A 15,107-nucleotide genomic window follows, 5' to 3' on the forward strand; every position below is an offset into this window, starting at 1 on the left:
TGTGGAAGAGACAACAGCATTTAATAAATAAAGTGTGCGTGTGTCTGTATCACAGTATGTATATGGGTGTTTGTGTGTGTACCTTGCTATCAAAGTCAGAGGTGCTGACACAGGCTTTGATGACATGCAACAGTGAATCCACAAGTCCCTCGCAGCAGCGCATATGTTTCCTGGCCTCCTCTCCAGCAGAACTCAAGTTTCTATGTCAACATAACATTATTCTACTTACATACTACTGTTTGTTTTTTAAAATGTACTTTCTGTAAAGATGTTTTGCAAGAATTTTAAGGGTTAATTTGCTTTCTAAATTACTTTTTTCTTTACTAGGATATTTTCTATAATTTTAAGAGTAAACGCCCACATTTCTAAGAATTTTCTTAGAATTGCGTCACTAGGAGCTACTTATTGCATTAAGATTCTTTATGAATACGGGCCCTGATGAACAGGAAGGAAGATTTTTTTAAAGAATGATTGTAACCAAATCAATTATGAGCCCCAATCACTTCCATATTAGGAAAAATAATACTATGGAAGTCATAGGTGTGATTAGCAAAGGACAAAAAAGCAGGAAAATATATGGCCCCTCTACCATGAGCTGTGACATACATACCTATACACACAACTGTACACTCACCTAAAGGATTATTAGGAACACCATACTAATACTGTTTTGGACCCCCTTTCGCCTTCAGAACTGTCTTAATTCTATGTGGCATTGATTCAACAAGGTGCTGAAAGCATATTTTAGAAATGTTGGCCCATATTGATAGGATAGCATCTTGCAGTTGATGGAGATTTGTGGGATGCACATCCAGGGCACGAAGCTCCCGTTCCACCACATCCCAAAGATGCTCTATTGGGTTGAGATCTGTTGACTGTGGGGGCCATTTTAGTACAGTGAACTCATTGTCATGTTCAAGAAACCAATTTTAAATGATTCGAGCTTTGTGACATGCTGTATTATCCTGCTGGAAGTAGCCATCAGAGGATGGGTACATGGTGGTCATAAAGGGATGGATATGGTCAGAAACCATGCTCAGGTAGGCTGTGGCATTTAAACGATGCCCAATTGGTACTAAGGGGCCTAAAGTGTGCCTAGAAAACATCCGCCACACCATTACACCACCACACCAGCAGCCTACATGGTGGTAAAAAAGCATGATGGATCCATGTTCTAATCCTGTTTACACCAAATTCTGACTCTACCATCTCAATGTCTCAGCAGAAATCGAGACTCATCAGTCTTCAACTGTCCAATTTTGCTGAGCTCATCCAAATTGAAGCTTCTTTAGTACTTTTAGGGTAGTTCTGTAGCTACCCGGTGGGGTCTTCCGCTGTTGTAGCCCATCTGTCTCAAGGTTGTGCGTGTTTTTTTGGCTTCACAAATGCTTTGCTGCATAACTCGGTTGTAATAAGTGGTTATTTAAGTCAAAGTTGTTCTTTAGGGTGACCTGATGAGATTGGCCAAAATTCGGGACGGGGGACAGGTATAACGGGGGGAGGGGGGGGGTGTTCATCCAATAATGGTTTAATTTATTAATTTTATTTCATAATAAAAGACAATGAATTTCTAACTGAACCTATCATATTAATATAAGTATATATCCATATAAATAAATTGATTTAATACGTATATAAGTATTTTATACTTCATACAATAATAGTTAGCCTACATCATCCAATAATAGTTTTCTTTATTTTACTTAATAATAAAAAATTATGAATTTCAAATGGAAGTAACTGAACTAATCATATTTTTTTTAATATAAGTACATAATGTGTATACATTTATATAATACGTATAGAAGTATTTTTTAAACAAAGTGCCTGGCTCTCGAACAATCTGACTCCACGCGACTGTCACTACCTGCACTTTTAACTATCCTCGCGGCTGCTGCAACTTTCGCTCTCTTAATCTACTCTATAAAACAAAACGGTCCTATTGTCTGTGTGCATATAGATGAATTAGATAATTTAATAGAAACAATACAACGTCAGCATGTTTCGCAGAGGTTTTAACTGCTGCAGCCAATGAGCAGCCGGCGGGGGCTGGCACAGGACGACTCAAACTCCTCGCTCATGTTTTCTCAGACAATAACTACTCAAGATTTTGCTTTAGTATAATTTTCGGGGCAATTAAAGCGGGATTTGGGATTATGATTTAGCTTCAGTATAATTTTCGGGACAATTAGAGCAGGATTCGGGTTTCGGGACAGCAGCTTAGATTTCGGGACTGTCCTGAATTTTTCGGGACTTCTGGTCACCCTATTGCTCTTCTATCAGTTTGAATCAGTCGGCCCATTCTCCTCTGACCTCTAGCATCAACAAGGCATTATCGCCCACAGGACTGCAGCATACTGGATGTTTTACTCTTTACACACTATTATTTGTAAACCCCAGAAATGGTTGTGCATGAAAATCCCAGCAACTGAGCAGATTGTGAAATACTCAGACCGGCCCGTCTGTCACCAAAAAACATTGCCAAGTTCAAAATTGTTTAAATAACCTTTCTATTCCATTTTGACATTCAGTTTGGAGTTCAGGAGATTGTCTTGACCAGGACCACACCCCTAAATGCATTGAAGCAACTGCCATGTGATTGGTTGATTAGATAATTGCATTAATGAGAAATTGAACAGGTGTTCCTAATCATCCTTTAGATGAGTGTATGAAATACAGTTGAAATACAATTTGGGCTCAAAATTTATCGATCTGAATCGCCAAGTGCCACCCTGACAGTTATGTTTAATGTTTATAGAATAATTAGTGGGGGCATTTAATACAGATTAGAGGCAGAAACCAGTCTGTGCTAAAGAGACAGTAACCTCAATTAACCTATAGTCTATGTCATTAATGTTAATCAAACAAAATCAAATAAATTCTGTAGCTCTTAAAAATAGAATTATATTCAATTCATACAATAAAGACAGTGTTATTATTCATTCGCAGGGCTGTAACGATTTATCGTGTGTCCCATTAAAAATGCCTGTCTGAAATCGATTCTGAATCACAAGCCTGCGATTCTGTGTTTCATGCACAGTTTGTGCGTATACTACGGCATTTGGTCAGTAGAAAGTCCTTATCAATCTAAAATCATTATGAGTCGGAGTCGTTTACAACGTGCATTTAAAAAAGCAACACTCGTTAAACAAAATCATTCAAAATATTCTTTATTATCATGAAAATACCTGAAACAATTTGAAGAACAGTGATATAAATATTCCTGCAGACATTTCCTGGAATAGCCTTTGTAATGCTACTTCTTCAGTGGCACAAAGAGAGTTTCTGCACGAAACGAGTTTCTGAGCGCCCCCCGGCTTTGGGATGTCCCGGCCATTCACCGTAATTCATTCAAATTCATTTATTGAGAAAACACGCATTTGCACGATTAAACGTTACAGCCCTATTCATTTGATTCGATTTATTTACCTAATGCTTATTTTAGACCTATCAAAAAATGTGCCCCTATTTATTTTAGTTCTGTGACTTGACTTGAAACTTATTAGGACTTGACTTGACTTGCTTAGGGTGAACCCTTGACTTGACTTGACTTGCTTGATTTATCTGAACTGTGACTTAAGACTTGACTTGGACTTGATGGTTTAAGACTGGAGACTTGCTTGGACTTGACCATGTGTCACCTCTGCTACTGTCTCTCACACTGTAGTCTATTAAAATACAATTGGCGAACACAGCATTGAAAAACTGAAAAGTTTTTATGTGGAGCGACTGTTTAACATACAAAGGAAACATACAAACAAAATTATCTCCACACAGTATTCTTTATCTAATAAAAAACATTTGTTTATGTCTTAAGTTTATGTATAGATTATAGTTATAAACCAGTCTGTGCTTATTTGTTCTTAAAGAGACAATAACCTCAATTTACCTCCTCAAGTCTGTGTCATTAATGTTAATCAAACAACCCAAGACAAAGAGAAAATCAATTTTGTAGCTCTAAAAAAAAGAATAATTATATTTAATTCATACAATAAAGACAGTGTTATTTTTCATCTGGTTCGATTTCTGTACCTAATCCTAATTTTAGACCTGTCGAAAAAAAATGTACCCCTATTTATTTTAGTACTGGGACTTGACTTGAAACTTATCAGGACTTAGGGTGAACCCTTGACTTGACTTGCTTGACTTATCTGAACTGTGACTTGAGACTTGACTCGAGACTTGATGGTTAAGACTTGAGACTTGCTTGGACTTGACCATGTGTGACTTGTCCTCACCTCTGTGGGACTGAAAGACATTTATGGTCTACATCAGGGGTTCTCAAAGTCCGACTCCGGTCCAGATCCGGACCCGACGGGAACTTGATCCGGACCCGCGTCCACTTCATATTACAAGTGCATGCATTCATTTCTATGTGATTGATTAAATGTGTGCATTTGCTAATTTACAAATGCATATAAAACTTGTAAACCATTCGTTTAGTTCTTTTTAGATTTTAGAGTATTCCTGGTCCGAAAATTAAACAAGTTATTTAAAAATTCCCTGTGTGACGCTGTAGCCATCACACCCAGATATTATGCACAGCTATTTCATGTACTACAGCTTTTGATAAGTAAGTCCTTATCAATCTGAAATCACTGTCGGTTTGAGTCGTTTATAACATGCATTTGAAAAAGCAACACTCTTCAAACATAATCTTTATACATAATCTTTATTATCATGAAAATACCTAATAAGGTTTGAGAACAGCAATATAAATATATCCAGACATTTCCTGGGGCTGCAGTTCTTCGTCTGCAGCGCATATTAAGTTTCTGCACGAATATCAGATTTGCTCAATATGATTATTCTGTTGGGTAAATATCATATTCATTGCTGTAAGTGGAGGTCTTCTAAGCCTTCCTTTGTCTGGTTTATAAATGACTTTAAATTGTTTGTTTCTTCACTGAAAAAGATCCAATCTACTAAAATTGCAAGGAAAATGTGTAGTGTCATATCTAAGAAATTACTATTTTGATAAATCTCTCCTTATGTACTGCTCTAACTATTTTTTGTACTTTCTTTAGCCTTTGTCTTTGACCTGTATTTAAGCATCTCCCCTTTTATTTTATAATTTTTTTTTATTCCTGGCTGTTCCCTTATCAGGAAATTCTTTATGTACATTGGCAACATTAATATTGTATGTATGTATGTATATTTTGTTCCCCAACGAGAATTTTGTATGTTGGTGCTTTTGTTTAATAAAAAAAAAAAAAAAAAAAAAAAAAAATTAAGTTTCTGCACGAGAGCGCCCCCTGGCTTTTGGATGTAAGGGCATTTCACCGTAATTCATTGAGAAGCATAGCAAGCATCATCAGCCAATTTATAGGTGCACCCCCACCTATATTGGTCAGTGTCTCCGCCAACCAATCACACTTTTTTGCCATGGTTTATGCATCTGATGGAAAACAAACTTTGCCATTTCTCTAATTAGGTTGCTCTGTATTTTGCACCTGGTTACTTTTGGCATATTTCTTGTGTTTATGTTTAAAAAATGTTTTTACTTAAAGGTATAGTGGAAGATTTTCCCGAATTATTTAAAAGAACCGCCCCTCGATATTGTTTAAAAAATGCTCCCGAGAGGGAACGCCTGTTAAACGCGTGCACGAGACAGAGAGAGCGTGCAGGAGCTCAGTTCTTCTCTTAGCTCTGTTTACAAGTTTCTGTTGGCATGTTTACCATGTCTGTGCGGTTCGTGACTTGTGCCAGGGCTAGCATCGCAAATCATAGCTTACATCAACTTTTGCCAGCAGTGATTTTAAATGGATTTCTCCAAATAGCATGACAAAATGTACCTTTGCAGTAGAAACTTCGCGTGGGAAGCCCAACCTGTCCTTTTAGCTCACGCCAGCGTGTGAAATAGTCTCCCATAAACATCTGGTCTTGTTTCTTTATTTATAGTCCTTTCTCTTCTTGTCATACAATTCGTAGACACTTTTTCTCTTGAGACCCTCAGACATTTTGAAAAAAAAAACACAGTGAGAACGCGACCTTCAATGAATGGTTGAAACCGTAGCACAACACACATACACGTGAAAGTGCGCATGTGCAGAAAGCGAAAGTAGAGGCGAGCACGTGCGACGGTTATACGTCAATATATAATCAGAATGATTGACATCTGGGATGACCAATAACAGTGGTGATCCACCCGGAAAACGAAAATCTTCTGCTATACCTTTCAAATGCAAAATACACTTGTTATGTTTTCCCCAAACTATTTGTGTTGATTTGTTATATAAACAAGTGATTTACATAAAGTTATTACCATGCTTGACAATTTTAGTAAAAACCAGTTTTTCCGGACCCATGAAAATGATGAGAATTCAGATTTGGACCATTAGCACTATTCGGACGGGATTAGTTTTCCAAACAACGTTTGAGTTTCAACGTGTCCCCCAGGACGTCTGTGTTTTTATGTACCGATTCGGACGTGATTAAAATGATGCAGGCTATTCCAGAGATGGGAGTGTCTGTTTCATGCATTTGGGCGTTGCAGAAGAGCACGTGCTCTGGATACGCGTGTTTGTAATGTTTAATATTTTGCTTTAAATGTAAAATTATGACAGAATGTTATTTATTAATTTAATTTTAACAAATCAAAATAAAATATACAAATCCTACTAAAGTTACGTTAGCCTACGTGTTTTATATAACTGTCTGCTTATAATAAACCCAAAGAAATGAAGAAATAATGATTAATAACAATTTATTATCTTTATTAATTAACATTACCATTCCGGAGTTGAAGAACTTTGAACGGAGTTTCTTATAACGTTAATGATATTACAGTGGGCAGTGGCCAGTCTTAACAGTGTTTGACATTCAGCTCGTCTTGATTTAATTATTTTATTTTGCAGAATGCGTTAAAACATCCATATCTGAATGAAGAGGACTCAGGAAATACAATATACGCGCATTAATAAGACCTTACGGCAGATCACGTTGGCCAAAACACAAAATGAACCGCATTTTCAAAAGATATTGCGAGCAAACACAGACATTTGCATCCGGACGGGATTAAATTTCTCAGAGGACCTCTGAGTTCGGCGAAAAACAGTAGGTAAATTGCTCTGGAATTCTTACGGAGGTCGTCAGAGAAAAACACAGACATGGCCGATTCGGACGGGATTAAAAACACAGAGGACCTCTGAGGAGCACGGTTTTCTCAGAGGTCCCCCTGTAAAACTAATCCCGTCCGAATAGGGCTTTTGAATGTAAACTTTGAGAACCCCTGGTCTACATTAATCGGTTTTAAACTATAATAAGTATTTTATCACAGCTGTAACACTGTTTTGAAAAATCTGCATTCAAACTAAGACTGTACCAATCCGCTTTATAAAGCAAACTGTTTGAAGGTGTTTCACCCACCATGGTCCACAATTTAGAAAACCTTGCTCTAGATGCCACAAGGAGTGATAACAGCTGGAAATATGGCTCTGTAACTGCTGCAGCCATGCACTTGATAAGATGGAGCTGGTGCTATTACCTGAGGCAGCCGGTGGTGTTGCGGAGCACAAGCGAGGAGTGGAACTTGAGTTTAGCCTCATCGTGAAAGTCAGTGCTGTTCCAACCCGAGTGAGGGATAATCACAGTGTTGGTCAGGCTGCTTAAGGCATCACGAATAATTGTCATTTTCAGAGAATCGCATGATGACAGATTCCATAACACACCTACACATACAGAAATCAATTTAAATGTATGGTTCCTGGACACACAAAACACATACAAACATGTTTCATAGGCTATAGATTTCTTTTATAGGGTTTTATAGCATTTTGCCATCTATATCCACTCCATCATGAGCACAGGAATGGCCTCACTATATATTTTCTGTGGTAATGAAACATGCGTCACCATTAAAAGAGACAAAGATAGTTGACACAGCATAATAAAACATCAGCTTTTCATAAATTTTATGTCAGCTACCCACAAACTCACATAAGACAAAACAAATGTACACTGCTTAGTACAGCGGTAAATGCTAACCAGGTTTATTTTACTGGGCCAGTCGGGATACTGATTGTGGAAATATAATTTTTAAGCCACAAGTTTAGCATCATCCAAAATGTCCTCTGTCTTGAACATTCTTGTTTATTCAAACCCATAACTGTACATTTCAGTATGTCAGAGGTCAGTCACAGGTTAAAAGGTCACAGACCAAAAATAAAGATTAAAGATATAATGTATTCCATTTTTTGCAGATACAATCTGAAGTGTGCAGTGCTTCCCATGAAGCCTGGTTTATAGTTTTTATACTAAACTGCAAGTCTGTGGGAAACACTGTGTGTGTGTGTGTGTGTGTGTGTGTGTGTGTGTGTGTGTGTGTGTGTGTGTGTGTGTGTGTGTGTGTGTGTGTGTGTGTCTATTTGTTGACAGGCTATCCCATGTAACACAGACACAGATGTATAACTGTCTGACCTGTGACAAGCTCTCGTACTTCACTGTCTACAGTCGTCCTCAACAAACAAAGCAGTGCAGGAATGCCCCCAGCATTTCTCAATGCAATCTTGTTGTCATCCATGGTTCGGCCATAGACAAGGTTTCTCAAAGCTCCGCATGCATGGTGCTGCACCTCCAGAACCTTATGATCTAATAAATCCACCAGGTGCTTTATACCACCCAGGCAACATACCTAGAAAAAAATTATTTTGTGAAAGCCATTCATAATAAAGGTGAAGTACAATATGCCACAGGTTTCCCATCCCATCCTGTATTTCATTGATTTCACAAACAGTTCATCTGCCTTACCGTAATGTAATTATTTAAGTAAATGTTTTGGCATTGTTTACTCTTCAGGAAATCAAACTACCAATAAAAGTATTTCAACATGCAAAACATTACACAGCTTTAGCTTATTAATTTATAAAAGGGAACTCTGTGACAAATTGACAAATCAACAGTGAAAAAAAAAACATTGTATTGCCCCACTCTACTACACTAAGTTTTAAGGTCTACTAACATTATCCTTAGCCTGACCGAACTGTACCAGAGTACACTTGTCCCCCCCATCCCCACTTCTGCTCATCTGCACTCACACCACACTTTATAATCCATACCGGAGTACGCTTATATCATTAAAAGATGTGATTGTTGTAAAGAAAACTGGAAGATATGCACAATGGAGTTCATCGTAATTATAAGTTTATATGACTTGTTAGGTGTGTTTGAAATCATTTGGGCTGTGCAGAGCATTTGGCGCACAACATCAAAGCAAAAAAGACTGCTCATAACATGCTTGAAAATCTCTCATGCAGTTGTTTAATGTCATAAATTGATAAGTCCACAGAGCACGCATGATGTCAAACATGCGGGAGACCACCTCTGCACCCTGGTACAGATCACACTAGCTAAACAAACCATATCCCAGTCAAGCGTATTCGAGTACACCCTTAGATTCAAGATTATTATTTGCCACACACAATGAAATTAAATGTGTCAAATTTTGACAGTGCAACTATAAAATGATAAAAGTATAGTTTTAAGTATACATACTTTGTATAATTATTAACTGTGCTGGCAAAAGCACACTTATTGTTCTTCATAAGTTTTCTTATTTTTATTATTATTCCGACCTAATTTTTGGCCAGCTCCTGTGACTAGGCCGTTTGACACAGAGACACCGTTCAAACTTTAAAATGTTCGGGCAGGTTGCTTGAAAACCTGATGTCACAAATCCATGTCGTTCTTCCGCCATATTGGATTGAACAGAAAACCTTAAAAAAGATTCACAGGTCACTAATTTTGTCAGAACTTTTTTTATTTTTTATTTAACCTTTATTTAACCAGGAAAGGTCCCATTGAGTTACAATAACTCTTCTTCCACGGAGTCCTGGCCAAGAATGGCGGCCAAGTTACAATACATAACAGACAAAACATAAATACATGATACACCACAAATCTCTATACACTATACATGGTAAAAAAAATGTATAATATCCTCAATTAAAAACAGTTGCATTGTTCAGTCAAAGTTGACTTTAAAAGGTTTTTAAAAGTATTAATCGATGGAAGTGATACTAAATGTAAAGTATTTTGGAGTTCATTCCAGACATTTGGGGCATATGTTGAGAAAGCCTTTTTACCAATAGCTGTTTTTGTTAATGAAGTAATTAATAGTATTTTCTTTGACGACCTTGTCCTGTATACACTATTCTGGAAAATTAGAAAATTTGAAATATATAGAGGGCTAATTTACCCATTAATGCTTTAGCAATAAAATTAATAAATGGATTTTCCTTTTGAGAGAAAGGGAAGAGCATTGTACAGTTTCATACAGAGTGCATTGATGATTCCTAGCTGCTGCACCTGTAATAAAACGCAAAGCTGAGTGGTATACTACATCTAGTTTATTTAATAAAAGTGAAGTAGAGTGCATATAACTGAGGTCACCATAATCTAAGACTGATAAAAATGTGCTCTGCACCAACCTTTTCCTGGCCAAATAAAGAAAGCATGCCTTTAATCTAAAATAAAAACCCAATTTTGGTCTGAGTTTTTTTAAAAGGCTCTCAATATGGACCCCAAAAGTCAATTTATCGTCCAACCAAATACCCAAGTATTTGTAGGAACTCACTCTCTCTATTGGAGTACCACTTTGTGTTAAGATGTTAAAATCAGTAAGAGGACATGAACGTGTAAAAACCATTAATTTTGTTTTTTTAGCATTTAATACCAACTTTAATCCTACCAGAGATTTTTGTACCTGACTAAAAGCAGACTGTAAATTATGAATTGCTTCCTTCAATGACATAGCAGAGGTGTGCAGAATAGTGTCATCTGCATACAGATGAGCCTTTGATTGATTCAGATTCAAACCTAAATCATTTATATAAATAGAAAATAAAATAGGGCCCAAAACTGATCCTTGAGGAACACCCATTTTTACGTCTAGCAGGGTTGAAGTACAGTCATGTAATGCCACACATTGAGTTCTACCACTCAAGTAATTAGAAAACCAATTTAGCACATTGCTACTAAAGCCTATGTTTTGCAATCTATGCAGAAGAAGATGATGGTCAACAGAGTCGAATGCTTTAGATAAATCAATAAATAAAGCAACACAAGACTTTTTGTCATCCAAAGCATTAGCAATATCATTCATAACAGAGGTTAAAGCCGTAATTATATAATTATACTATGTCCTTGCCGGAAACCAGACTGAGTGGGACTTAAAATACAGTTGTCAGCCAAAAAAAATTTTATTTGCTCATTTATAAGAGACTCAAACAATTTCGCCAAGACAGACAGTCAAAATTATCTAAGGCTGACGGGTCTCCACTTTTTAACAGTGGGAGGACAACTGCAGATTTCCATGACTTGGGGATAGATCCACTGTATAAACTAAGATTAAAACTGGAGGAAATTGGATCTGCAATCAAGTTTGCAGCAGTTATATGGCTCAATCTGGTCTTGGCCAGCGGACTTTTTACAGTCCAAGCCTAACAGTGCCTCTCGTACTTCAAAGACCGATATAGGAACAAAGTTAAAATTATTATTTAAACTTACACTGGACAAGTCTGTAACAGAGGTTACACTATCTGTGGAGTTGGCTTGAAGTGTCGACTGAGTAGCTATTCCTGCATTAATAAAGTGCTTGTTAAAAGTGTCAGTAGTTGTAACGGGGCAGCATTCGTCAAACTTTTATGACCCCCTCCCCCACCCGGTGACAGTTGCTGTCTGACAGGTCGTTTTTATGACCCCCTTTGATAGGGGGGCGGGCCCATCAATCAAAATCTGTACAAGTTGTCAACTTTAGACAGAGAGTATTTAATGGGTTTATGACATGTCATTTAGTGGTTTGTTTATTCCTGAGTGTGTTTTATGTCAAGCGTATGCTGTCATTAAACATGACAGGTTGTGTTTGTGACATTTGCTGTTTATTGACATTTGCTGTATCTATCTATCACCCCTCCCTTTTCGACCCGTGCGCTTCTCAATACGGCCTGCATTTCTTTCACAGGGGTGCGTGTTGTAAAGCGATTAAAGATTTCTAAAACTCAATGTTGGTAAAACAATCCCCCATTACGGTGTCAAAAAAGTAAATGTTTATTTTAGATTTTAGACAAATCATGAACAATGCTACGATTAAAACATTTGTTTGTAACATCACAAGTTATTTAATGAAATATACCGTATACGTGTATAGTTTAAGCAATGATCTGTGCCATAACCTTCGGAGCCGGCAATACTATAATCTTTAGACGAAAGTCTAAACTAAATACAATTTTAAACGATTCATGAGTTCCGTGAATCTTTTCATGACCTGCTCTATAGTTTCACGCGTATTAAAGATCCGGCGGTGCATGACAAAGCGCCGGGTGAACAGTCATATCTGCCATTTTAAAATAAAGTTAATAAATGTAATTCTGTCCACTATGGCAAAATATGAGTTTATTTTAGATTTAGGGGAATCTTCAACCAAGTCTCTGATTAAGACATGTGTATACGTGAACCGATGGTGACAGAAAACTTATATCTGACGTAATAAACTTTTAAATGTTTTTTAAGATGTCTTCACCTCATTTTAGGGTTTTATTTTTAATTAAAGGCTTCTTAAAACATGTGTGAATATGTGTATATTATACAATATTGTCTGCTCTGACAAAAATAAATTATTATGTAGATTTTAGGTCAATTGCCTGCGTGTATCTTATAAATACAACATGATAATACGTTTGTATTGTCAAGAGACTTCTTTAAAGTCACGCAAGAATAAAATATTTTAGTTGTAACTGGTTAACCTTAAATGTACTATTATCTATTTAACTATAAGCTATATTTTACTGAACAGCCTCAAAGTTTCTGATGCTGAACTTATGACCGTATGTGATAGATATTTCACAGCAGGGTCGGTTTGTAATCTATGTAGAGTCTTTTAAAACTGTAATGGTAAAATGTAATATGGACACTCTGTCAAAAATAAAGCATTTATTTGTAACAAATTATTTAATGAAATATTCAGCAGTGGTATAGCGATGAACAGTGCCAAAACCACCGGGGACACCAATAACACATTCTATAGACTAAAGGCTATTTATTTTAAACTAAATAAAAGTTTAATCTTTTCAGACATAGTATTCTGAACACACCATTAGATCGCGCTCCGGCGTTTATAATAGAGAACATACGCGGATGAGTGTTCATATCCACAGTTAAGAAACTTTTAAACGATTAAAAACACTTTCATATCATTTTCTGAGTTTGTTTTAAATTAATGACATCTTAAAATCAACTGTGAATATGTGTTTATTACACAATAAAATGTAATTCTGTCCGCTCCGGTATAATAGGGGTTTTATTTTAGATTTGGGACTTTCTTTAACCAAAGTCTCTGATTAAAACATGTGAATGCGTGTACCAACGTTACCAGAAAACGTACGCTGATGCGCTCATATATCTGGCGTTAAGAGCCTTTTAAACGTTTTAAGACATTTCACACCCTATTCTGAGTTTAATTCATTAATGTCATCTAATATCCAAGTGTGTACATGTCTATTTACGATAAATGTAACACGGTACACATTTGTCAAAATAAAAGGGTTCTTGAACATGTTATTCCAGTGGGTGTTTCTTGTTTTGCGAGTGTTCGACATATTTATTGATGTGGAAAAAGTTTGTTGTTTGGACGAACAGTTTCAGTCTCTCTCTCTCTCTCTCTCTCTCTCTCTCTCTCTCTCTCTCTCTCTCTCTCTCTCTCTCTATCACCAGTCCGCTAGCAACCAGCAGACAACCCCCCAGATGTCTGGACAGAGGGAGTGTTGGTAAAATAAAAGAAACTCAGCCCCCATTGTCAAAAAGTAAAAGGCTTATTTTAGATTTCAGGCTTCATTACTCAGATACAGATTAAAGCATGTTATTTCTTATTCGTAATTTAAAGAAACTTAGAAGTTTTAAGACATTTCATCACACATCCTATGATGACTTAAACCCTTGTGTTAGCCCTTAGAGGACAACAAAACGGGTGCAAATATTATTTATCAAAGTTTGATGTTGTTATAAAACAGGTTGTCACATACGTGACAACAATCATTTCTTTAAAGACAAAACATTTAACAAATTTGACATTTTGTTAAACATGGTTGTGTGCGTCCATAAACACAACAACAGTTAGGACATGGTTCTACATAACATTAAAATCAGGTACATACGTTAAATAGGTAAACCATAATTTTTACTAAATAAAATAAAAATAAACTATTTGAACATCTTAACCGATATTAGGTTAGGTTTAAGATGAATCAGTGTCTATAGATTTACGAATTACATCGTAAACCCCCCCAGCGGATATGTTGTGTGTGTGCGCGCGTGCGTGTGCAATGGCTGTTATCACGTGGTGCGGTCCAAACGACCAACGCTGCGGGGGTTGTGAAGCGAAGAATGAGTTCTGTATAGATGAGAAGTTTTTCCTTCTGAACACAGAATCTTTACCAAAAACGTAACCCCGGATTAACACATCACAGAACAATTTGAACAACCGTGTCGGATTCGTACACACCAGAGGTCTGTTTTAGGTTTTGCAGAAACTGTGGAAACTTTTGATGCTGCCAAGGTGTCAGAATTCGCAATCAAACTATCAAACGCAACGCGGCGGAAACAGTGGACACGAGCCTTTTGTTGCTGAGAAGGCGATTGAACTCAGAAACAAACAAGCAAGCAAAGTTGTCTACGAAATTACGGATTCTTGAAAAAGATGGCACAAAGATCATTCGAACGACTACGCAATGGCCAGGTGGGGTATGTGTACGGGACCGACCTTTTTAAAGATATGCTTAAAAAGAACTACAAGTGCGAGATGTCCAATCTACTATGTACTGTGATATACAAAGATGCCAATGTGTGCATGCCTCCAAATTATTGCGAAGCTAACGCCGGTCGTGTAACCAGACTCAGGGAAAAAACAGATGGTGTGAAAAGTATAGATGGGGCTCTCAATAACATGGTGCAGACGATGGTCCAGGCCCAAGAGGAACCCCGTGTGATTATTAGAAAGGCCCTAGAGATATTTTATGAATGTGACGAGGTCGAGTTTTACGTGTCAATATCATAATTATGATGGCATTTGTAATTGATGTATGCATTGATATCCTTGTAAAGAAACGAGAAATTAA

The 15,107-nt window shown here is 36.9% G+C and overlaps 1 protein-coding gene across 9 annotated transcripts in view; it reads right to left on the reverse strand.

Moving 5' to 3' along the window:
- The window catches only part of LOC135758559 (plakophilin-4-like), a 192,253-nt gene that overhangs the window by 41,596 nt on the left and 135,550 nt on the right, over window positions 1-15,107 (reverse strand). For all 9 annotated transcript variants that reach the window (XM_065273096.1, XM_065273094.1, XM_065273095.1 and 6 more), the window contains 3 exons: window positions 8,419-8,632; window positions 7,487-7,670; window positions 83-200 (listed from right to left, as the gene is read on the reverse strand). In XM_065273096.1, coding sequence (XP_065129168.1) covers window positions 83-200; window positions 7,487-7,670; window positions 8,419-8,632 — 516 coding nt within the window. The remainder of the gene's footprint in view (window positions 1-82; window positions 201-7,486; window positions 7,671-8,418; window positions 8,633-15,107) is intronic.

This window comes from Paramisgurnus dabryanus, chromosome 15 (genome assembly GCF_030506205.2).
Source record: "Paramisgurnus dabryanus chromosome 15, PD_genome_1.1, whole genome shotgun sequence".
In the NCBI taxonomy this organism is placed as follows: domain Eukaryota; kingdom Metazoa; phylum Chordata; class Actinopteri; order Cypriniformes; family Cobitidae; genus Paramisgurnus; species Paramisgurnus dabryanus.